The 24,974-nt window shown below is 39.3% G+C and overlaps 1 protein-coding gene across 6 annotated transcripts in view; it reads right to left on the bottom strand.

The window, feature by feature from the left end:
- The window catches only part of IPMK (inositol polyphosphate multikinase), a 61,718-nt gene that overhangs the window by 10,551 nt on the left and 26,193 nt on the right, over positions 1-24,974 (bottom strand). The window contains exons 5-8 of one of the 6 annotated variants that reach the window (XM_061635343.1): positions 24,012-24,093; positions 22,632-23,204; positions 19,136-19,296; positions 16,624-18,740 (exon numbers count right to left, since the gene is read on the bottom strand). In XM_061635343.1, the coding sequence (XP_061491327.1) occupies positions 19,244-19,296; positions 22,632-23,204; positions 24,012-24,093 (708 nt within the window). In that variant the 3' untranslated portion in view covers positions 16,624-18,740; positions 19,136-19,243. Of the gene's footprint in view, positions 1-16,623; positions 18,741-18,771; positions 23,205-24,011; positions 24,094-24,974 lie in introns of those variants that run through there. The other 5 variants (XM_061635346.1, XM_061635347.1, XM_061635345.1 and 2 more) reach the window with 5 other exon arrangements.

The following is a 24,974-nucleotide window of genomic DNA, read 5'->3' as shown; positions in this document are numbered from 1 at the left end:
GAACAAGCTATTATGGACCCTCGCTACCATAACACCTATACTTCTGCTGCTGGTGGTGGTGGTGTTTAATGGCTAATCAAGGCCAAGATAAGGTCCTATTATCCCCACCTACTGTCAACCTTGTGTAACAACTCATTCACAACCTTTCATAAAGCTTAGTGTCTTTAACAAACTGCCAAATAATCTCAAGTACCAAGCCCCAGAGGCTTTTGTCCCAAAGGGCCAAACCCACATTCAGGCTTCTAATCCCCAAAACACTAAGCTTTCAGAGGAGAGACTCTCTAGCTTCCATATACCTAATACAATTCCAAATAACATGATCCACAGTTTCTACCACCTCACAGAGCTCACAATCCTCAGAGTCTATATGTCCTACTCTGAACAAACCACTCCTACGAGTACAGTGGCCCGTTAGGACTCTAAACATGCTAACCTGTCTCTGTCATCCTTTTAAATCAAAATTCTGAAGTCCTTCCAAGTTGGACAAAAGAAAACACCTACTGACCCATAGTTTTCATCTCCCACCACTCCTGCCACTCACTCAGCATCAACAGTTTAACCCTACTTCTGACTTCCAAAGTGGACAGAGGCAACACAAAATCAATGCTTCTCTGTTCCAATACCTTCTTAGCCACCTGATCAACTATCCCATTCCCAACAATGCCCACATAAGCTAAGATCCAACAAACCTGAACTAGGATACCCATATGCACCAGTTCAGCGTTCAACCTCCAAATCTCATGCACTATACTACTTTGACATCCTATACCACCATTCTGAATAGCCAACAAACCTGACCATTAATCTGAAAACACAACCACCCAATCAGGTCTCACATCCTACACCCATTCCAAAGCCAATAAAATAGCAACCAATTCAGCAGTCATAATCGAAACCCAGTCTGACAACCGACAAGCCCTTTGAATCTGAAATGCTGGAATATAATAAATAAGTCCCACGCGACCATCCTGAGATTCCCGAGAACCATCCGTTGAGATTGCACTCCACTGGTCCCACTTAGACAAAATGCACTCCACTGCCCTATTTTTCATAATCACAGGTCCAACCTGAGTTTTGGAGACTCCTCCAAATCTATCCAAGGAGGAATCCACATCCATCCATAAGGCCATCGGACAGACAAACGAGGGGCACTCACATTTTGCAACATATCAGATTCCAACCTGACCTACACCCTAACCACATATGGGACACGGCCACCAAATCTCTCAGGAGCCGCAAATTCCCAATAAGCCTCATAAAGATTATATCCAAAATCCACCTGTAAATTACATCTCTTATCCCAAAAGAGAAGGTCCATAAAAATCTGTCTCAAGTCCCCAGGCAACGCCTATCCTCCTCTCCCCTCTGTTCAAAATTGTAGCCAATTAGGTCATTCTTCAGTTGAAATAAATTGCTGGAGTTTTGTTAAGTACTATCCAGTCTACGAAAAACTTAGCTCTCAGCAGCATTAGTTGGTGTTGCTTCTTTTTTTTAATCAAAGTGATTTTTAATCAGTATCACTCATAATATCAGTCAAGGATAGGGAACCTGGTACCCTCCAGATATTGTTGCATCACAGCTCCCATGAGCCCAAGCCAGCATGGCCAATGGTCAGGGATGATGGGAGCTGTAGTCCAGCTACATCTGGTGGACTACAGACTCCCCATTTCTGATATAGGAAATGCAGTTTAGATGTGAGTTGTATGCAGAGGGAAAATGTCATTATTTAAATTGTTTCACAATAAATTATAAATGGATAGCAATATACAGCTTTATTTTTATTTTATTTTTTTTTAAATCAATTGTATTCTAGAATGACCTCACTCCAAGACAGTCCCAAAGAATGCATTTGAAGGTTTCCACCCAGGTTTTGTATCAATAAAAGTAACCATGGGTGCAGAAATATTGCTCAGGAGCTGCATTTAATAAATAATAGCTTCTGCTTTGAAAGGGGGGGACAGAGAGGGAATCTAATAACCTATTTCATATTATTCTTTGTTCAAGGTATTACCTCCTTAAAAGCTTATTTCAGCTGTAGGCAAAAGAAAGCAGAGCTGCATTAGGGCGCTGTGTCTAATAGGCTTCACTTTTAGCAGAATCTCTGTTCCTGAGGCTAAGCAGAAAACCTTAATACAAAACAATAAGCCAAGCAGTAAATACCTCTGTCAAGGTTTTCTCCACACTGATGAATAGCTCACAGGGAGCCATGGTGACCAGCATTTTTATAACGGCCTTCCTTTACGACAAATCCTTCCCTGGCTCCTGTTCTTCTCAGCACTGGAAGTCAAGCAGGCACATCAGGGCCAGACCAAAATATTTTAATGCCTGAGGCAAAGGACAACATGGTGTGCTCCCCCACCTACATTCAGAAGTGACTGGACATACAGTTTCTTAGGCCCCAACTGCACTACCCATTTAAAGCAGTATTATGCCACTTTAAACTGTCATGGTATCCCCGAAAGAATCCTGGAAATGGTAGTTTGTTAAGGGGGGCAAGAGTTGTTAGGAGCCCCTATTCTCCTTACAGAGCTACACTTCCCACAGCAGTTTAACATTCAATCCCTCTTCCCAGGGAGCTTCACATATGGCAGAGGGAAGGGCATTCGATCGTGGGTGCAAGGGCAATGGCAAAAAAAATGCCCATGTTTGGGTCACTGCCCTGTGATGTTCTGTATGGGGTGATGTAGCTATAGGGAAAAAAAGACTCCTCATATATAGATTAAAAATCTAAAAAAAAAAAATCCAGCAATGTTATGATCAACAGAGCTGTTCTCATCATCGGTGCCAAAGCCTGTGGGGGGGAAAAGGAATTATACAAGGGAAATGAAAAACAAAGACTTTGAAAATAGGGGATGAATTTTCATTTCAGTACCTGCCACTGGAATTCTTGTGCAAGCGAGGCACTGCAAAAGCATCACAATATTTTGTTTAACAAGGAAAAGTATTGGAGAAGCAAGCAACAGATTTTGGAGCAACTGTGAGGTAAAGATTTCCAAAATAGACCACAGCTCTCATGGAGACACAAGTCTTTACAGCTGCAACAGTTTCAAAAATGGCTGCACTCCCATGAAAAGGCTGCTTCTGTCACAAGCCCCCTGCCTGAACTCCAAAGAAATTCTGGTTTCCTTCTGTGTAGTGACTTCTTTCATACCTTAAGCCCCATTGCTATCAAACATATGTGAGCAGTTAATGCTTGCCAACTCTGTTACTTCATTTTTCACAGAGCGTTCTCATTTGTACGTCACAGCATGTCAGTAACTATTCACTCTGTTACCAGGCCAAACTCAAGACGTTACTGTGTTACTGCTACTACATTTATCACCCACCCTTCACCAGCAATTCCCAGGGAAGGTTACAATTTTAAAAATTAATATTAAAAACAAAACAATCACAGGAATCAGGTGGTTCTTGAAAACGTACATCTCTGGTATATAAAGCCCTTAATAGCTTAGGACCAATTTACCTGAAGGATCGCCTTATCTGATATCTGCCCGCTTGACTGCTTTGATCTGTGGAACTCACACTTTTACATAATGTTTTTTCTGCACGTGGCAAAGAGTGAGTCCTTCGGTGTGGCAGCTCCTACACTTTGGAACTCCCTGCCCATTGATAAACAGGCAGACGCCTTCGCTGTAGTGCTTTTGGCACCTGCTAAACACTTTTTGTTTAAGCAAGCCTACTCAGACACATAAATCTGACATGTATTTTAATATATGATTTTATTTTATAATATTTTCTTTCAAACGGCAGATTTTATTTTGAAGAAAAGCTAAGTTGTTTTTAGCATCAGATTTTATGGTAATGTAAATGTATATTATATATTTTTTGTAAACTGCTTAAAGGTTTTGCTGATTAAGTGGTATATAAAACCCCTTAAATAAGCAAATGTTCTCTGTCCTGGAGAAGTGATGTAGGAACAGTGGACTTTTGCCAGTTGGCTGGAGTATTTAAGCTGTGCCTCACCTATATGTACTCAACATGTATATTTGCAAACAAACTCATCAAATATTGCAAAACAACAAGCAACCTCCAGGTGGTCTCCTTCCAAAGAAAACTAAACCCAGCACGCCTAGAACTTTTTGCCAGAGCTTGGAAAAGTTACATTTTTTAACTACAACTTCCATCAGCCGCAGCCAATGTGGCCACTGGATTGGGCTGATGGGAGTTGTAGTTCAAAAAAAGTAACTTTTCCAAGCTCTGCTTTTTGCCAGAAGTGGGGTGAACATAATATTTATTGCTTCCTCTTAAAGGCTGTTTGAGAACTGGAGTAGTTTTATAATGCATTGGAACGTAACGGTACAAGATTCAATACAGCCATATGGCTTTGAATGCTACACTTTAAAATGCTTCATAGACCACAGTATATTCAATTGCTTATATTTTGTTAATTTTTGGAATTGGTTATTTCTCATAATTGTTAGTTTGACATGTTATATGTATGTATGTATATTATATATACATATACATATATAAAATACCCCCATGCCATTCTCATGCTTCCCATAAACTCATTTCAAAACAAAACCTTACAAAACTTATAGTCCTAAACTGAGAAATGTTTGCTTAACAACCCTCTAAATTTTCATGGCAATACACAAAACAGTCAGAGTGAATCGAGAGTTCAAAGTGTAAAGAGAAATTTTTGCAATACATTCATTTTTATTACAGATATTCTACCCATTAATGACAACTGTAATTTAACCCATTTTAACAAATCTTTCTTAATCTCTGTCCATAATTTTTCATAATTATTATGAAACAACTTTGAATTTTTATTTGTTATAATAATACCTAAATATTTCACCTTTTCTTCTATTTTAAAATCTGTCTTCTCCATTAACTCTTTCAAACAATACCTGTCATATCCTCTGATTTACCTTTTAAACAATGGCAAAAAGATATTTCTAAATTTGTTTGGCAGGGGGAAAAACCAAGAGTTAAATTTAAATTATTACAAGACGCCAAAGAAAGAGGAGGACTGGGATTACCAAATTTGAGACTTTATTTTGCTGCTTGTTGCTTAGTCTGGATAAAGAAATGGATTGTATTGAGGAACAAAAGATTATTGGATTTGGAGGGCCACAACCTGAAGTGGGGATGGCATGGATATCTATGGTATGATAAAGTAAAAGTTAATGTGGATTATAATAATCATTTTATAAGACGTCCTTTGTTGAAAATATGGAATAAATACAAAACAAGGTTTTTTTTTCAAAATTACCACTATGTGTTTCAAGTCAAGAAGCATTTTATAGAAGAGAAATGGCTGGAAAAGAGAAATGGTTAACTTACCAAGAACTATTAGAAAATGTGCATGGAGAATATATAATGAAAGAGAGAGAACAACTATTAAAGGAAGGATATAGTTCTCAATGGTTTGCCTATTTACAATTGTTAGAAAGATACAAATTGGATAAGAAAATGTATGGGTTTGAAATAAATAAATCTGATTTTGAAATAGGTTTGTGTACAAATGATGAATGTATAATTGCAAAAATGTATAAATTTTTATTGAAAATGGACATGGAAGAAGAACAAGTAAAAGTATGTATGGTCAAGTGGGCAAAAAATTTTGGTTATAATATACAAATGGATCAATGGGAAAATATGTGGAAAAAAGGTTTGAAATTTACATTATGCTATAATCTTAAAGAAAATTTTTATAAAATGATGTATCGTTGGTACATGACTCCAGAAAAGTTGTCAAAAATGTATAGTAATGTTTCTAATGTATGTTGGAAATGTAAACAACAAGAAGGATCATTTTATCATATGTGGTGGTCGTGTAAACAGGCAAAATTATTTTGGGCACAGATAGGTAGGATGATGCAAAAAATCTTAAAGATAAATATTCAGTCAAAGCCAGAATTTTTTTTATTGGGTTTTATGGATAAACAAAAGGAAAAGAAATATGGAAGAATAATATTATATATGATTATGGCAGCAAGATTATTATATGCACAAAAGTGGAAAATGGAATTAATACCAACAATGGAAGAATGGCTATTGAAATTAATGGACTTAGTAGAGATGGACAAATTGACATGCCTTTTCAGAGAAAAAACGACAGATACATTTCTTAAGGAATGGAAGCCTCTTTTGGACTTTTTGTTGAAAGAAAAAAATGAAATGATGATAATGGGATTTGACGATTAATTAAGATAGACTATGGAAAAAAGTGAATTTCGTATGTTTTAGGGGACAGGTTTGATATATATTATATACTTATAGCTGATCTGTAACAAATCGGAAGTCAAGTTCTTTTTATTTTTGTTGTATTGTTTTTGTTGTTTGTTTTTGTTTGTGTTTGTTTTATGAAAATTTGAATAATAAAAAAATTATTACACACACACAAAAAAGAAATTTTTGGACAATTTTCTCTCCGAGTTCACATAATTTGTTGAAATTCATTAAAAATCAGCCATGCTCACAGAGTACCTGTAATCCTATTACTGACCTTGCCCCATACTCTGACCTTCATCTTCTGCAGTTTATAAAAGTTTAAAAAATGCCTAGCTGATTCATAATTAATTAAAGAAATTTAGCATTGAACTGAATGATAAACCCAGGTATGCTCAGTAAGAACCAACTGTCAGTGTTCTAAAAGCCAGATTCACATCAGCTTAGCTTGGCTAATCAGGGTGCCACAATAACAACACCTTTATTTCACTTTAGGCAGTCATGGCTTCCCCCAAAGAATCCTGGGAAGTATAGTTTGTGAAGGGTGCTGAGAGGAGACTCCTATTCCCCAGACAGAGCTCCAGTGGCCAGAGTGGTTTAACCAGATCTTGGAAGATTACTTTTTAAAAGTAATAAATTACAGTTACAATTACAAGGCCCAAAAAAGTAGTACAACTGCTCTGAAAGTAACTGATTACATTTCAGTTACTTGTTTTAAAAAAAAGCCTACAAGGTGCTGGCCTTGGCTGCTGCACATCTAAGTAGCCTAAAACAACATTAAAATAAACACACACATACAGAGGTAGAATAATTTTTTTTATCCATAAGATAGTAATGGTGCTCTCTCTGCTGGTAATAGAGGTAGGGAGGGAGGTAGAGGCCACTACTCAGATCTTTGCACGTCAAACCAAGTGCAACCCCCCCCCTGCCAGCAAGCATAATCTCTCTCACTTAACCACCTCCCAGACCCTGCCCTGCCACCAATTAAGGGACACTCACCTAAGCAAACATGTTCCCAAGATGCAAAAAAGTTAAAATACTGTAAATGCAACACAATAGCCAGAGAGGGTGGTGGAGGCCACTTTGTGTGCTAAGTGCACAGACACACACATGCACACACAGAGGTTGTCATCTTTCATCTCCACAGTTCTTTATCTCCATTCTGCTGCTGCCTCCTTCTCCTCCTTTATCCATGCTCTTGCCCTCCGGCTCCTTTTCCCCTCCACTCCATTCTTCACCACTACCATCCATTTTTTAAAAAACAATTGTTTTCTCTGCTCCAACCAATCTCGCTCTCCAACTCCTCCCTTGTAGCCTCCTACCCACCCGCAGAGCATGAGGGAAGAGCAACGCTGCACAGAAGCCCAGTTTGAGGCACATGATTTTCATTCACAAATCAAAGAAGCAGACGTCTTCCCCTACTCTCCCTCCAAGTAATACCCAAAAGTAATGCTGGAAACATTACAATTACTCCTCAAAAGTAATAAAATTACTCCTGGTTCTATTACAATCCAAATGTAATGGAATTACCCACTCATTCCTCAAAAAAGTAATGGATTACAAGTAATTCCTTACTTGTGACTAATTACTTCCATGATCTGGGTTTAACCACCGCTCTGACTGAAGCTCTGTGAGGGGAACGGGGTATCTCTCACTGAACTCAGTAAGCATGCAGATGATCAATCCATTCTCAGCAAACTCACACAGGATCCCATTTATATTTATATTTCACCTCCCATTGTTTTATCTTGTGCAAACTGAGATGATCCTCGTGTTCATTGGAAACTATTCTGCAGAGTAGTCAGAGCCATTATTCCACAGTTGTTTCTCTAGTTTTTTTAGTGTTGCAAAGTGTTGCTGTACTTCATATATTCACAGAAACAGAACCAAAAGAAAATGATTTCCTACAGGAAACTTCACTAAAATTGCAAAGGAAATCAGACATTTAAAGTGACCATGTGACCTATATCAACTGTCTTAATAATGTTGCTTCCTCCCCTGCTAGGTCTAATGGTTTTAAGTTGCAGGAGCGTAGATTCAGATTGGACATTAGAAGGAACTTCTTGACAGTAAGGGCAGTTCGGCAATGGAACCGACTGCCTAAGGAGGTGGTGGGATCCCCTTCGCTGGATGTCTTCAAGCAGAGGGTGGACAGCTATCTGCGGGAGATGCTCTAGCTGTGGATTTCCTGCTGTGAGCAGGGGGTTGGACTCGATGGCCTACAAGGCCCCTTCCAACTCTATGATTCTATGAAAACAAGATCAGCACAGCACATGTATTCTTTCTATTCTTTGGGCTGATTGCAGGTTTTGCCACCATTCCCCATATGCTCAGAGGCACGTTACCAAATTCTTCCAAGCTACACAGGAAGTGGATTGGACTGTGAATGACCAACCCAAATGGTGTTTGCATTTTTACAGATTTGTAGGGCAGTACAGTATCTCAGAGAGGTCAGGTCTCTGCCCAATTTCCCTGCTTTTTAAAGTTTGATAGAAATATCTGTTGGCTATAGGTACGTTCTCAAACCGCAAGGTTTTTTGCCTGTTAATATATATTGAAAATTGTGTCCTTTTCTGCCTCCCCCCACCCTCCTTTACACTAAGCACCTGCCTGCTTCATTAAACCAATAGGAAGATGGCCTCAATAAAGGATTACAAAGCTCTTTGGAAATCGAGAGGGCCATTTATAAGGGGCCAATTATGAATAGTAATTATATGTTAATATGAAAATGAAACTATATTTTTCTGTTTCTTTTAAGTCAGCCTGAAAGAAGCGTCAGCTTCAGGCCAAACCCACAGTATTAAAATCAGTGAGGGTTCTGCTGTTAACTTCAGTGGAAAGCAAATTGCGCTTAAGGATTTAAAGAGCCCTCTTCCTGTTGCAGGTGGATCAGAAAAGCAACAGAGCAAAGGAAATAGATCTTGATCACCTAGTTAACAGCAGCTAGTACTTTCAATAACTTCCAGTGGAACTCTGGTCAAGCTGACCTCGACTTCAGTGCGACTCTAAACTGAGCTCTGGAAAGCTGTTTGTACTGAACTCCACCTAAGTGAGTCATGAGTAGTATTTTCAATAGTTCTCTCATTTGTTCCTTACCTCACGAGGTAACTTTGTGTTTCGCTTAGGGCTGGAAACAGATCCAGATAGCTGTTGGGTGATTTTAATACCTATGCTTCAGTATGAAGCAATCTTTCCTGGACCCGGAAGATCTTACAAATTGTAGACCAGTGGCAAATGTCCCTTTCTGGCAAGATTCTTGAAAGGGTGGTTGCCAACCAGATCCAGGTACTCTGGGTGATCAATTTTTACATTTCTGGGTTTAGGTCTGGTTTTGGTATGGAAGCTGCCTTGGTTGCCCTGTACAATTTACCCTGATCACATGCAAAGCAAAGGGTAAGACTGAAAAAAGAGCCTACAAGTTGACAGGCAGAGTGTGACTGTTTATTCTTGATCTCTCAGCGACATTTGATACCATTGACCATGGTATCCTTCTGGCTATTTGAGTTGGGTATTGGGGGCACCATACTATGGTGGTTCTACTTCTATTTGAATAGCTGGCTCCACAAGGTAGTTCTTAGGGAGGATTACTCAGCTCCACGGTTTCTTCAGCATGGGGTCCCTCAGGGATCGGTTCTGTCCCCCATGTTCCTTAACATCTACATGAAACTGCTAAGTAGAGTCAAAGAATTCTGGAGTGTGTTATCACTATGCAGATTATACACAGCTCTGTTTCTCCTTTTCTTCTTCTGTAGGTATGGCAATGCATGTGTTGAACAATGCTTGGTTGCAATAATGGACTAGATAAGGACCAATAAACTGAAACTTAATCCAGACAAGACTGAAATTCTGTTAGTGGTGGTTCTTTGGTCAGGTCTGAGTAGTGTGCAGCTTGCTCCAGATACTGTCATACTCCCTCCAAAGGAGCAAGTTCATAGTTTGAGGGTTCTCCTGGATCCACTGCTGTCACTTGAGAGGGACAGGTGGCCATGGCAACATGGAGCATTTTCCACCAGAGAGTAGGCTAGTGGCCCAGCTACGACCCTATCTGGACAGGGATAACTTGGTTACAGTAATCTATGCCCTGGTAACCTCAAGATTGGACGATTATAATGTGCTTTTATGTGGGGCTGACTTTGAAAATTGTTTGGAAGCTCCAACTAGTGCAGAACACAACTACCCAACTCTTGACAGATTTGAGCTGAAGAGATCATATAACACCAATTTTGTTTCAGCTACACTGGTTGGCTTTATGTTTCCGAACTGTACTCAAAGTGCTGGCTTTGAACTTTAAAAGCACTTTAAGGCTCAGAACCCCATATCTACTGCAATGCCTCTCTCACCCAGACCCTTAGATCTTCATCAGAGGCCTTTCTCCAGGTACCTCCTCTGAAGAAGGCTGTAGACAGGGAAGAGGGCATTTTCAATTGTGGTTCCCTGTCTTGGAATGCTCTCCCCTGTGACGTATGCTTGGCACCTTCATTGACATCTTTTTGGTGCCAGGTAAACTTACCATTTCCCCCAGATCTCTGATAGACTGAGTTGTTTTATTGTTAGTGTGTTGCTAAAGCTCCTATGGCTCTCATGCATCTCTGTGTGTGGGTTGTTTTTTGTACTTGGTACAAAATATTTATTTAAAATATTTCTATCCCACCCTTCTACCCTATAAGGGCACTCAGGGCAGCTTACAATAAAATCGAACACATACATAATAAAATTGTAAACAATAAAGCACAAAAACATTAAAATAAATTAAAATATATAAAATTATATATATACACACACACACACATATACATACATACACACACTTATACATATATATTCACTAATAGGCAAAAAACCTTGCGGTTTAAGAATGTACCTATAGCCCACAGCTATTTCTATCAAACTTCAAAAAGCAGAGAAATTGGGCAGCTATAGTGAATGCATCAGGGGAGCAGGGGACCTGACATCCTCTCTGAGATATTGTACTGCCCTACAAATTGGTCAAAATGCAAACACCATTTGGGTTGGTCTTTCACAGTCCAATCCACTTCCTATGTAGCTTGGACAAATTTGGTAACATGTGCCTCTGAGCATATGATGAGTGGTGGCAACACCTGCAATCAGCCCAAAGAATAGGAAGAATACATGTGCTGTGCTGATCTTGTTTTAGCAGGGAGGAAGCAACCTTATTAAGACAGTTGATATAGTTCAGATGGTCACTTTGAATATGTCTGATTTCCTTTGCAATTTTAGTGAAGTTTCCTATAGTAAATCATTTTCTTTTGTTTCTATTTCTGCGAATATGTGAAGTACAGCAACACTTTGCAAAATTTACACTACAAAAACTCCAAACATAATAATGAATGAATGAATGAATCTTTGAATCTTTATTTTTACCCCACCCTTTTTCCAAAACTGGAACTCAGGGCGGCTTACAAATAAAAACTACTCATAGGTAAAAAACATACAAAAATATACAATTAAAATAGAATTAAACTATTCGTAACATTAAAATCATGAAACATACACTTAAGATACTAAAACAATTTAAAACATTAAGTATAGGACCATAGAACAATACAACAGACCTTATGAGGCCCTATCTTAAACATCCTCTAGTCCAAAAGCCTGTCGGAATAAAAAAGTCTTTGCCTGCCGATGGAAGGATAGCAAGGAAGGGGCCATTCATACTTCCCTAGGAAGAGAGTTCCAGAACCTGGGGGCAGCCACTGAGAAGGCCCTATCTCATGTCCCCACCAATCGCGCTTGCAAAGGTGTTGGGACTGAGAGAAGGTCCTCTCCCAAAGATCTCAGGGCCCGGGCAGGCTCATATGGGGAGATACGGTCTGACAAATAGCCTGGACCTAGGCCGTATAGAGCTTTATAGGTCAAAACCAGCACTTTGAATTGTGACCGGAAACAAACTGGCAGCCAGTGGAGCTGTTGTAACAAGGGCATTGTATGGTCCCTGTAACCAGCCCCAGTTAGCACTCTGGCTGCAGCTCTTTGTACCAGTTTAAGTTTCCGAACAGTCTTCAAAGGCAGCCCCACGTAGAGCGCGTTACAGTAATCTAAACGGGATGTAACTAAGGCATGCATCACTGTAATCAAATCAGGCGTCTCCAGGAACGGGCGCAGCTGGCGCACCAGTCTTAACTGGGCAAAAGCACTCCTGGCCACTGCAGAGACCTGGGCCTCCAAGTTCAAAGCTGAGTCCAGGAGCACACCAAAACTGCGAACCTGTGTCTTCAGGGGGAGTGTAACCCCATCCAGCACAGGCTGAATCCCTATTCCCTGATTTGCCTTTTGACTAACCAGGAGCACCTCTGTCTTGTCTGGATTTAATTTCAACTTGTTCGCCCTCATCCAGTCCATCACTGATGCCAGGCACCGGTTCAGGACCAGGACAGCTTCCTTGGCTTTAGGTGGAAAGGAAAAACAGAGTTGGGTGTCATCAGCATACTGATGACACCGAACCCCAAACCCCCGGACAACCTCACCCAGCGGTTTCATGTAGATGTTAAATAACATGGGGGACAAAACTAACCCCTGAGGGACCCCATATGTCAACAGCCAAGGAGTCAAACAGGAATCCCCCAGCACCACCTTCTGGGTTTGTCCCTCCAGGAAGGAGCCAAGCCACCGCAACACAGTGCCCCCACGTCCCATCCCGTCAAGGCGGCCCAGAAGGATACCATGGTCGATGGCATCGAAAGCCGCTGAGAGGTCCAGTAGAACCAACAGTGGAGTTTCAGTGCTTACTGACAAGGTTTCAGATAAGGATCTCTCCCAGCCCTAACTGGAGATACTGGGTATTGAATGTGGGGACTTTTGCATGCAAAGCATGTTCTCTGCCCCTAAGCCATGACCCTCTTGTAAAAGTAAAGGCATTCTTGATGGTAAAGGCATTCTTGATGGGCACGGTCAATTAAAAAAGAGCACACCTAGCATTTTGCTAGACTATATTTCACCTCCCACTGTTTTATCTTGTGCAAATTGAGACACTCCTGAGGTCCACTGAAGACTATTCTGCAGAAGTCAGTGCCATTACAACATCCAAGTTTCTAAAGGTAAGCAAAACCTTGGCATCTGAGGAATTGCTATAAAGATATTCCACTTTGGAGATGTCTGATACCTTGATCTGCTTCAAAACCCTCGACTGTAGAAATTTGGCAATGTGTAGTTTCCGGGTAGATTGAGAGTCATGAAAATTAGCTTTACTGAAAATGAGCAACACTATTTTATGAGCAACAGTCTGGGGGAACTCAACAGTACACCCGAGACCACCTCCGTCAGCTCAGCTAGGGAGTCTGTTGGGCAGTGGGGTGGGCGGTACACCAACAGAATCCCCAGTCTGTCTTGCTGACCCAACACAAGGTGCAAACACTCCGGACCAGTAGTCACATGGACAGGGTGCTTGCAGAGGGAGATGGAGCTCCTACAGACCACAGCAACTCCCCCTCCCCGACCTTTAGGTCTACCCTGATGCTGAACCAGGTACCCTGGCGGACATAGCTGGGATAGACTGACTCATCCCTGCTCACCCACCCAGGTATCAGTTATACATGCCAAATTGGCTGCCTCATCCATAATTAAATTGTGAATGAGGGATACCTTATTGTGCACTGATCTGGAATTTAGGAGCAGCATCCAGAGGTTTGAGAGCTGGCTGTTAGGGCAACCAACAAACCTGCGGGTGTGGGGAAGACCGGAACAAGGCACAGTAGTTAACTGCCTGGGCCACGTTCCTCTTACCTGGCAAGTCCTCCTCACAATGCCGTATCTCCCTCTACCTGTCACTACACTAATTGGGACCCCCTCAAGTCTCCCCGCTTGGCTCCGAGTCCTCTCTCCCAGGCACATAACTCAAGACCTGCCAGTCCCACAAAAAGCCAGGAAATCTACAAAGCACGAGCCACCTCAGCCAGCCAGCTTATGTATTGCCTCCAGGGAAGGGACAGGTGAACAAAATCAGCAACAGCTGGCTGAGTTCCTGGAGGCCTGGTCCTGCAAGGTGTGGCAACCTGCAGCACAGAAGTCCAACAGGGAGAGTAATCAGTATGTAATGCAAGTATGGGCCATTGCTCTCATATTACTGAATTACAAACGGTACATTGTAATTTCATTCTGTATGATATTTTATTTTGAAACACTGAAACTCAAAATCAATTATTGTAAGGTGACATTGGTTTTATGTTGGGAAATGTTTGTAAGAAACATAAAAAACTGGAACATGTTGCTTGCCTAAGTATTCAACCCCTGTGCTATGGAAGCTCCCAGTTTACACAGATGAAAGCAATTGCCCCATCGAAGACACAATTACCTTACCATTGGCCACCACCTGTGAACCATTAAAATTGCTGTCACATTGTCAAGATAAAAACCCCAGTGTTGAAGGATCATTGGTCAGGCTGTGAATCTGAAGGAAAATGAAGACCAAAAAGCATTCTACAGAATGGATTAGGAAAAGGATACAAAATAATATCCAAGTGTTTGGATATCCCAGTGAGCACAATTGGATCAATAATCAGGCAGTGGAAGCTGCATCACACCACCCAGGCACTGCCAAGAAAAGGCTGTCCCTCAAAACTCAGCACTTGAACAAGGAGACTTGTGAGAGAAGCCACAGAGAGGCCAACAATCACTTTGAAGGAGCTACAGAGTTCAGTGGCTGGGAATGGAGTAATGGTGCACCAGTCAACCATATCAAGAGCTCTGCATAACATTGGCCTGTATGGGAGTGTGGCAAGAAAAAGCCATCTGAAAGCGTGTCTGGAGTTTGCTAGAAAGCATGAGTGTGCCCCAGCTGCGATGTGGGGAAAGGTTTTGTGGTCAGATGAGACCAAGATAGAGCTTTTTGGCCAAAACTCAAAGCGCTATGTGTGACGCAAACCTAACACTGCCCATGCCTCAAGACACACCATCCCTACAGTGAAGTATGGTTGTGGCAGCATCATGTTGTGAGGGTGCTTCTCATCAGCAGGGATTGGGCATCTTGTTAAAATCGAAGGAAGAATGGATGGAACAAAATAGAGAGAAATACTGCAAGAGAACCTGCTTCAGTCCACTAAAAAACTGAGGCTTAGGAGGAAATTCACTTTTCAATAGGGCAATGATCCCAAGCACAACACCAAAGCAATATTGGAGTGGCTGAAGAACAAAAAGGTGAATGTCCGACAGTGGCCCAGTCAAAGTCCTGATTCTCAATCCCACTGAGAATCTGTGGCGCTCTTTGAAAATTGTGGTCCAAGAGTGACGTCCAACCAACCTGAACGACCTGGAGCAAATCTGCCAAGAAAAATGGGCCAAAATCCCTCCGACACTGTGTGCAAAGCTGGTACATACCTACTCTAAAAGACGTAAGGCTGTTATTGCAGTGAAAGGAGACTCTACCAAATATTAATGTGTGGGGGTTGAATACTTATGGAAGCAGCATGATTTAGTTTTTTGTTTCTTACGAACATTTCCAAACATAAAACTAATGTCACTTTACAGTAATTGATTTTGAGTTTCAGTGTTTCAAAATAAAATATCATGTGGAATGTGGAAATGGACTGCCTTCGAGTCGATCCTGACTTATGGCGACCCGATGAATAGGGTGTTCATGGTAAGCGGTATTCAAAGTGGGTTTACCATTGCCTCCCTCTGAGGCTAGTCCTCCCCAGCTGGCTAGAGCCTGCTCAGCTTGCCACAGCTACACAAGCCAGCCTCTTCCTTGTCTGCAACTGCCAGCTGGGGGGCAACTGGGCTCCTTGGGACTATGCAGCTTGTCAGCGGCTACACAGGTGGCAGGGCACGTAACCCCTGAGCCACTCACTGTGGGGGTGATCTTTAGCTGATTCTTGACACCCAGGAGACAAGAGCAGGGATTTGAACTCACAGACTCTGGACTCCCAGCCAGGCTCTCCTCCCCACTGTGCTATACCATACAGAACAAAATTACAATGCACTCTATGTAATTCAGTAATATGAGAGCACTGGTCAGGGGTCTGATTACTTTTTCAAGGCACTGTAAATTGCCTTCTGTAATAATAAAAAAATCAGGTGCTATCAGAGGGGGCTTGACAGGCTTCCTGAGAGAAGGAACTCCACAACTGCCATGCCACTACAGCAGATTTCCTGTCCCTATTACCTGCCTATCAAATATTTGCTAATTATGGGCCACAGAGCCCTTCTACTCTTGCCTGTCTCTCCCACACACACAAACGTTGGGTAGTAAACTTCTCAAACCAAGACTATGTACATTAATACTAGTAACAGTAACAAAAGTATGAGGGGGTTGGTAGCACTCCGCTTCATCAGTAGCTTGGAACTTGACAGTTTAGAGGGGAAGAACTTCACTTGGCAACAGAAATTACAAAAGGGGGGATATTTTTTTCTCATAATTGAAGCAATATATTGCTTAATAAATCAAGGACACTATACTCAAGTTAACTTAAAAGACAATTTAATAGTCAGCCCAATATACAGCTATTAGAATTACCTAAATATCACATAAATTACAAAAGAATTGGTATACAGCATAATAGATTTTTACTATAAAATAACCTACATACCTCTGCAGTCCAACAACAGTCTCCCCACAGTATCATTTATAGTCAAACACACAAAAACCAAACAAAGGACATTGCACAACACAATTTTGAACTTTTGAGCCAGAGAAAATGAGATCAGACTACATTCATTCATTCATATACAATACATTTAAGCTGTAAAATTCCCCCCTCCTCCCACCCAAACCATCAGTTAATCCAGCTCTAGGTGCAATTTCACATGCTTCCACATATTTTCCAGTACAGTTTCCCAGACTATTAAAGTGCTTATGTGCACTCTGGTTTCATTCATATTCAGATGTGCAATATAATAATATTTGGACATTTTAGTACAAAGTCAGTTCAGCCAGTTCAGATTTTTTTATCCAGTGCCAACATTTATACAGATTTCAAAAGCATATTCAGACAATGATTTAGACAATGTGTGTAAATGTTCATTTGTTCCCCAAATCACTGTTGCTTCTCTTTCTTGTTGCTGGATTTCATATAAAGATTATCAACACAATGATAAACTCTAAATATACAGGAGTCACTTCTCTAAAAGTATGGCAAACAAAAATTAATTTTCTATACCTATATTAAAAACTGGTCAGAATTGTTATCGAGCAAAGTTAGTAGAAACATTCATAGTATGCAAGTTTTAAATGTGCATTAACTTCAGCTAACAAAACTGCTATGAACAATTACAAATGTGCAGTATTTAGCTCATAGACATGTAATGGAATAGTATTTCACAGCTGAATGAGTTCATCATTCTATGTTCCAATTCAATGATTTATCGGCATGAGCAGTACATAGAAAACAGGCAAACCAAAATTGAATGTAAGGATTTGGGACACAATCTACAAAAAGTTACACTTTCAGTGAGTAAATTATTTACTGCTGCCTACTTTAGCCTCTACAATCTGAAATCTTAAATATTCAAATTTGTTTCCATACGTTATGCTACAGAAGGTCCACTTCAAAGAGATTCACATATAGTTAGTTTCAAACACCCTAAGGACCGGTTCACAACCACACAGATGAGGTCCCTCTTTTCAGAAATTCTAATTCATTGCTTCTTTTGAGTACCAACAAGGCACATGGATGCATGTGATTGTTTATTAAATCCCCAGTTTGTTTGTTTTTAGTGAAGGCAATATGCCCCCAGTGAGCAACTAGTTTTGAGGTAGGGCCACTCAAGAAGGGATAAGGGGTGGGCAACCCAAAGCCACAATTCCCACCCCTTAAAAATGCCCGGTTTCCAAGCCCTGTTGCAATAGATGCCACACCTTCTCAATTTTTTTGGCTTCTTATTTGGTAACTGGAGAGCCAGACAAAATCCCTTAGGAGACACATTTGAGTTTGGGGTGGGAATGGGAGGCTTTAGGATCAACAGAAGATAAATATTGAAGCAATACTCTCTTAACAGTAATGGGACATCATCAATGTAGTTAAACTCTCCCTTAAACATTGCATTACATCACATTAGATGCTATGCGAGGTCATTTAAAAGGTACCAAAACTGAAGCAGAAGGCACTCAGCAAGGACAGTTATTGCAAATAGTGTAAACCATAAAAATAATTTAAGATAGCTAATATGAATAGGCAGAAAGCAGTGTTTTTAGATTAGCTGCAGTCCTTTAAAAGGGCACTACAAAGCAATTTAGAATGGGTTAGGCTCAAGACCTATAGTGGTTGTGCCCTTTTAATTAATTCCTTCAATTAGTATCTAATACTGAAATATGTTTCTCTCAAAATCTGTGCAGCATTTTGCACTCTAAGTGACAACCAATCACATTCATAAGTAAATCTTATTCAGTTCTACTATAGCAAACTAAGGCCACAATCCTATGCATACTTATTAAGGAATACCCACAAAACTCATTGAGACTTCGTTCCAAGTAGGCGCTGATAGGATCTAGCTGCAATCTGCCAAACTGTTGGTTTGATCCACAAATTAAGTGAAAATAGTCTTTCCTAAAATGTAAGCATCTCATATGGAATGGTATGTAATGTATGGGATCTGCAAAAATAGTTTTCCTGTAAAACAGAACAAAAATACTTTGTTTGAAAATACAACTTCCATGTGAAAACACGATTATACAGAATTTCAGTTTTGTAAAACTAGTAGTTAAAATATTTTAACATTTCATAATACAATTATTTTAAATCTCATCTGAATATACGCAACAGGAATAACTAATTTCCAAAAATACCAAGAATGAAAATGTTTTGCTATTAAAAAATTATGTAATTTAAATTCTTATCCGGTAAGATTGTACATAATTTCCCACAAAATACATTTAAAAGGAGCATTCTCACAAACACATTAGAAGCAATACTTCAAGAAGTGCCCTTCTGACAAGAGCCAACTTGTCAAAATCAATGTCATTTACACAGACTGTATCTGTGCAGTAATCTTCATTAGCGCTTACCTTAGTCATTCTTCCTTCCAAAGACACACAGATTTTGAAATACTCCTTATTCCATACAGGGGCTCCAATTTCAAGCTTTACAGGTGTTCTGATACATACACCAAATTCTCACGATATGCAGGTTTTCATATTCACTTCAATCAGAGGTAGGCATATCTGTTCTGCACATATAAAGTTGCCCTCTTCATTAGGTGAATATGGTAGACTCTGCATGCATCAAAAATCCTTGTGCACATCCAACTTACTCAAAGAAGATATAGGATCAGGAAATCTTTGAAATAAGACCTTTCACAATTATATGTCCAAGCTTATGCTATTAAAGGATCACTCTGCAAGGCTTCCGACGCACAGTAAATGGAAATGATGGAATCAGCTCATAAATAATGGGCATAGAAAGCACACTAAGGTAAAGGAAAGTATACTATCCCATTTTGAGTTTTTATTCTCCTTTCTGTTCACCAGTGAAAGTCAGAAAACATTAATTTCTGAATTTACTGTTTACTGAATTTAGTCTAAGCTCGAGGGTCACTTTTAGCTACACCCAGCTTCTAGTATAAAGTAGTCTTATATTCCAAACAGAATGAAAATAGGAGTTCTGTAATGATTGCACCTATAAAAACTGAAAATTAGACAGGACTGTTTTCTGTAAGATGATCCAACAATGTTGTAGTTATATCAAAGATGGTAAGCAGCAGAGAAATGAACAATTACAATATTTATACTACAGAGCATACAGGCTACTGCCTTACAGATGTGCAATGACATTTCCACTGGCACAGGACAAGAAAGCAAAGACACCTGCCTACATTAGATATTCCTGTATATTACATACGTCTGTGTAAATATTCTGCGTTGAACAAAAAACTGCCAGTGAAAACATAGGCTACTATAAAAAAAGCTACCCATGACAAAGACAGCTTATTAGGAAAAAACAGTGTAACTTTTTCCAGAATATTGTTTAAATTAGTTCACAGAACACTGAATTCTCCTAATCACTCTTAAAGATGGTAGGCATCACCTTTGAATATCTGACACTAGCTTTTATTAGTTAAGGCTCACTTTATAACCTATATTAAAACTGCTTATCAATACAGCATTTGTTTCGATATCAACACACTTGAAATATAAACTAAAAATTTAAGTTTATCATATTACCACATTTGGCTTCCACTTAAAATCAGTATTTCAGTGAACCTTAGTAAGTGAAACACAATTCTTTGATAATGTCTTATGTCCAATTAGCATACAAGACACCATTTAATGACTCAGTATTAGCAGAACACTGAAATTAAACCTGGAATTCTGGCTTTTGTTCTAAATGTTGAGAAAATTAAATGCAGGAAAGGGCAAGTGTATATTTGCATAATTCCCTTACAACACTGCTGGGACTTCGTGTTTCCATTAACTCTGCCTGCTAAGTGATAGGTTGCCTCTAGTTCTTGATACAGTTTGAACTCAAGCAAACTGTTCTCCTTGACACCACAATTAGAAAATGGGACTTCTGATTACAAAGCTTTTTCCAGAGGTGTGGGTTTCCCGGGAAATTTTGAATTGGAAAAAATTCTGATCAAATGTAGCATGTATTTTACTTGTATTTAGTAAACAAAGCTAAAAACTTTGTAATTGCTAAGCTTGCCTGATACTGTATGTACAGCTGGCATCCACTCATTACTACTAATAAGCTTATGAAAAGGAAAAATTTCCATGGAAAAATAAAGCACTAAGATTTTCCAGAAATTTTTCTGATTAGTACATTTTTCTGCCCCGTATCACCGGATTTTCCTACAAGCAATTCTATGCCAAAGATATTCTGAAACATGCCCATGAGAGTTGCTGTGAGTTGTCATGTAGTAAACATTGCAATGTCATTCTAGTTTCCTTCCTGCTTTTTTTAATGTTAATGGAAGCTGCCAGAAGTGCTCTTACACCAGCCCAATATTGGCCCAATAATAAGACCCATTTCAAACATAATGCTAAGAGAACAAGCAGACCCGAGCCTTGGACTCACACTCTCCCCTCCCCTTCACGCACAAGAAGGCGTTAAAGTTTCTGTTTGTGGTTTGTTCCAAAATGAGAGTTTCCAATTATGTCTCAATAGAGGTAAATCGTGACTTGTTCAAACTATGATATGAAGCTACAGTGCTACTAATTCAGTTTTAACAAACCAGAGTTTTGTATTCAGACTTAAGTACTGTGGTTTAAAGCTTCCATTCGCATTTTTGAACAAACATTCTCTACTCATACAGAAAAGTGAAGCACATTTCTTGATTTATTTGCCTTATCCCACCCTTCCTCACCAAACAGCCCAGGGAGGTACGACTCTGCAGCACACACCTGCTCATCTTCATCATGGTTTAGCATTATGTCTGAACCAGGCTTTATTCTGGCCATAAACAACTTGGTAATTTTGAATACTCTTTCCCAAAAGATAGCATAATGGTCATTCTTTGGCATGGATTTACTTACAATGATCAGACATTCCTTGGATGAGATGACTTCAAGAGGATGTAACATGAGAAACTGGAGAGCTCTTCAGACACTTTCTCCAACTGCATCCTGTTGAAACTGTCTTTGCTACTGAGTGTGCAATTCAACAAAATTGCCCACACCAAAAAATGGTCACAGTACCATCTTACTTTACTAACTGGCTTCAGACAATGTGGACTCACTTGTACATTCTCTTTTGCTGCTTTTCTGCAATGTCGAAACCCAGCCCTAGTTGATTACCTTAAGATAAATCTTATAAACGAAAAAGAGCCTCTAACACAAACTTTTCAAAACAGCATTTTACATCTTTACATGGCTGACACCTCCCATTTCACAATTTTTGAAAAACTTTTCAATAGCACTTACATATTAATTACACTGTAGGAGTATACCTTTAAGTTCAGCCATGAAAAGATGAACACAACTGACCAGTTTTAAGAATGCACCAGTAAATTCACATCTCACTAAAAAATGCTGGTTCAATTAGAATACAGATTTCTAAGCATTTATCCCTTAGAAATAAATAGAATTACTCCAGTTTTAAAGATGTGGTAAAGACCCAAGGATAATATCCTAATATTCTTCCAATAACCCGTTATTTAGATATATGGCTCAGTGTTCTGGCTGCATGAACAGACTGTGATTAAGCTAAAACATTTAACGATACAAGAAAGCTCAATCATTTTATCTGATACAAGTTTTCCCACAATTTCAGCTAAGCTTCGTTAGTTAAATGCAAGTTCCTACAACTACCAGTTAAATTTCATTAACTACTCTGACTAAACTGTAAGAAACTACAGAATTTTCCTGAGTAAGATTATAAAATACTTGATCATCCTACCCCAAGTACAAAGACAAGTAAAATGTAGAACAATAACAAACCAACATAACAGAATCACAAGTGCAGAAATGTTGTTGCTTTTCATTATAATTGGCCCCCAGTAGAAATCATAGGGAAAAAATTAAGTATCTAAAATATTTTGAAGGACAGTAATTAAATTCTTCAGACCATGAATATAGCCCTCATCTTGTGTGTTGCTGGGGAACACGTGCGCAAAATCTATCATTCTGACTTCAACCTCCACACTTTCTGGCAGCATAGCAGGCATGTGGCAGAAAACTTTTTCCAGCTGAGGTATAACATTTCCATTCAGATGTTCCTGTGAAAGGCTAGTACTGCTCTTCCATACGTTGTTTTGCTCCACAGTTTCAACTTTAAGAGAAATTTGACTCTGGTGCCTTTTGTGAAGTGCATACATTTTAGAGAAGCCTTTGCCTACAGAGGTCTCTACTTTGCCATTTTCTGTAGAACTGATAACGTGCATGTTATTATTATATTCCAATGTACCTCCACTTGGCACTTGTCCCTTGGGCACTCTTCCCTTCTCAACTAGACCGCCATCATTTAACCATGTAGTTGTCATCGGATACAAACCATCATAGACAAATAGTAAAGAACTTGCATAAAAGTTAAGCTGCTTCTGGTTCTCAAACCAATGCAATATTTCTTTAATCTTTTGAATACTGGCAGCTATAGCATCTTTTCTCAGGTAGCATCCATTATGAAAAAAACAAGCAACACCTGCAAGAAAGAAACCACTTCAATTAATGGCTACTGACTGGAAAGTTCAAACTGCTTCAGTGCAGGAAAGGTGCCTATCTTTCAAAAAGCAAAATAAATTTTACACTATTCTGATAATAGAATTCTGGTTTAAATCATTATTCACAGTCATTTGATAGTATGCTCCATTCTTCACACATAAAATTCAGACAAATGGCCTAATTCAGATTTCCCATAATCAAAATAATATTTACAATATTAAATATCATACTTCTGTGTCTGATTTATTCTGGTGTTCTCCAATTCAAATCTTGCTTCTGACATGTACATGAACAACCCCCCCATCTTTTAGCCTCATCCTTCCCTCAGTACAATATGAGAACAACAACTGACCTATCTTACAGGATTTTTGTGAGAATTACTGAGAATTTATGGGAATCACTTTAAACATTCAAAACAGTGTCATCAATACTCAACATTTTTACTTACCACTCAGGAGTAGGAAATCCTACATAATATTATTTTTATCCTCCATAAATTCTACTAGAAAATGAGAAAAAGACATCCCTCCCCAACTTCCACTCCCTTTACCACCTTCCCCCGCAACAGGCCCTATTCATTCTTCCTCCTGCTCTTAGCCCCTGGTCAAAATGGTACCACTTCCTTCCCTTGCCTAGCAATCCTGCATGCTAGAAAATGTTTATTATATTACCCTCAATTTTTTTTTTAACTATACAACACAGTACATGTAGGTCATAAGCCCATCTAGTCTTGCAGTAAAGGTCTGAAATAGCTAGTACAAGGAATGAATCTAAATAGAAACATTACCATTTTTTATTGTATCTTTAGTTAATCCTCTTCCATAGTGCTGGTTCTGTGTCTCATAGCTGTCAGAACGGGGGTGATAAACCTTAAAATACACACAAAAAAAATATAATGTGTTTCTCCATCTCATTTCAACATTTATTTGTCCTTTGAACAGTTCCAATGTAATATTCTGAATGCAAAAGAAGGCTTTTCTTCAGGATGCTTCATCCACACAAATCTAAAACCATTCCATGAGCTGGATCTATCTAGCAACACGAGCTCAGCTCAATAATTACACTGTGCAAAAGGCTGTATAGTGGATTACAGCATTTTCAATGGAATATTACATTACATCCAATCCAAGAACAAGAAACCAATGCAAAGAATTGTGGGTGTTCAGCAATGTCCTCTGATGCCCCTGAAATCAACTGCCCTATGTAGCCTTCGGACATGAGCCAGTGATAGCTTAGTATTCCCATGGAGATCAAAACTAAACAAATTTGTTTATGACCGAAAATCATCACAAAACAAAACTGTTCACAGGACAAGAAACATGCTGCATAAAAATAGAAATAAAATTAATATTTATAAAAATATAAATGTATATAACCACTGTGCCACATTTAGAGACAAAGAGATCATTATCTACAATAGGAAGATCATAGTATCAATGATACAACACCAAACTTATCTCTGGGACAGTAAATAGATTGATATTTTTCAGTCTCAGAAACTAAGCAAAAAGAAGACATACAGGCCTCAGACCATGAGGTTCCCAATTAAAATCCCAGAGAAATGCATATAGACATAGGAAATCCATCAGAAACTCAACTCTTGCGATTATGGCTCTGTACAAATCACTCATTTTCATCATATAAAGGCAACCATTTTTTTGCAGATTTTAAGTTATCATTTTATGCCAGAGTCCAGAATAGGAAATCACATTGTACATTTATTCTGCTATACCAGATGTGAAGGTAAGTA

The sequence above is a fragment of the Rhineura floridana genome, chromosome 7 (genome assembly GCF_030035675.1).
Source record: "Rhineura floridana isolate rRhiFlo1 chromosome 7, rRhiFlo1.hap2, whole genome shotgun sequence".
NCBI classification, from domain to species: Eukaryota; Metazoa; Chordata; class Lepidosauria; order Squamata; family Rhineuridae; genus Rhineura; species Rhineura floridana.
The sequence above is the reverse complement of the archived record's forward strand: the minus strand, read 5'-3'. Positions and strand labels throughout refer to the sequence as shown.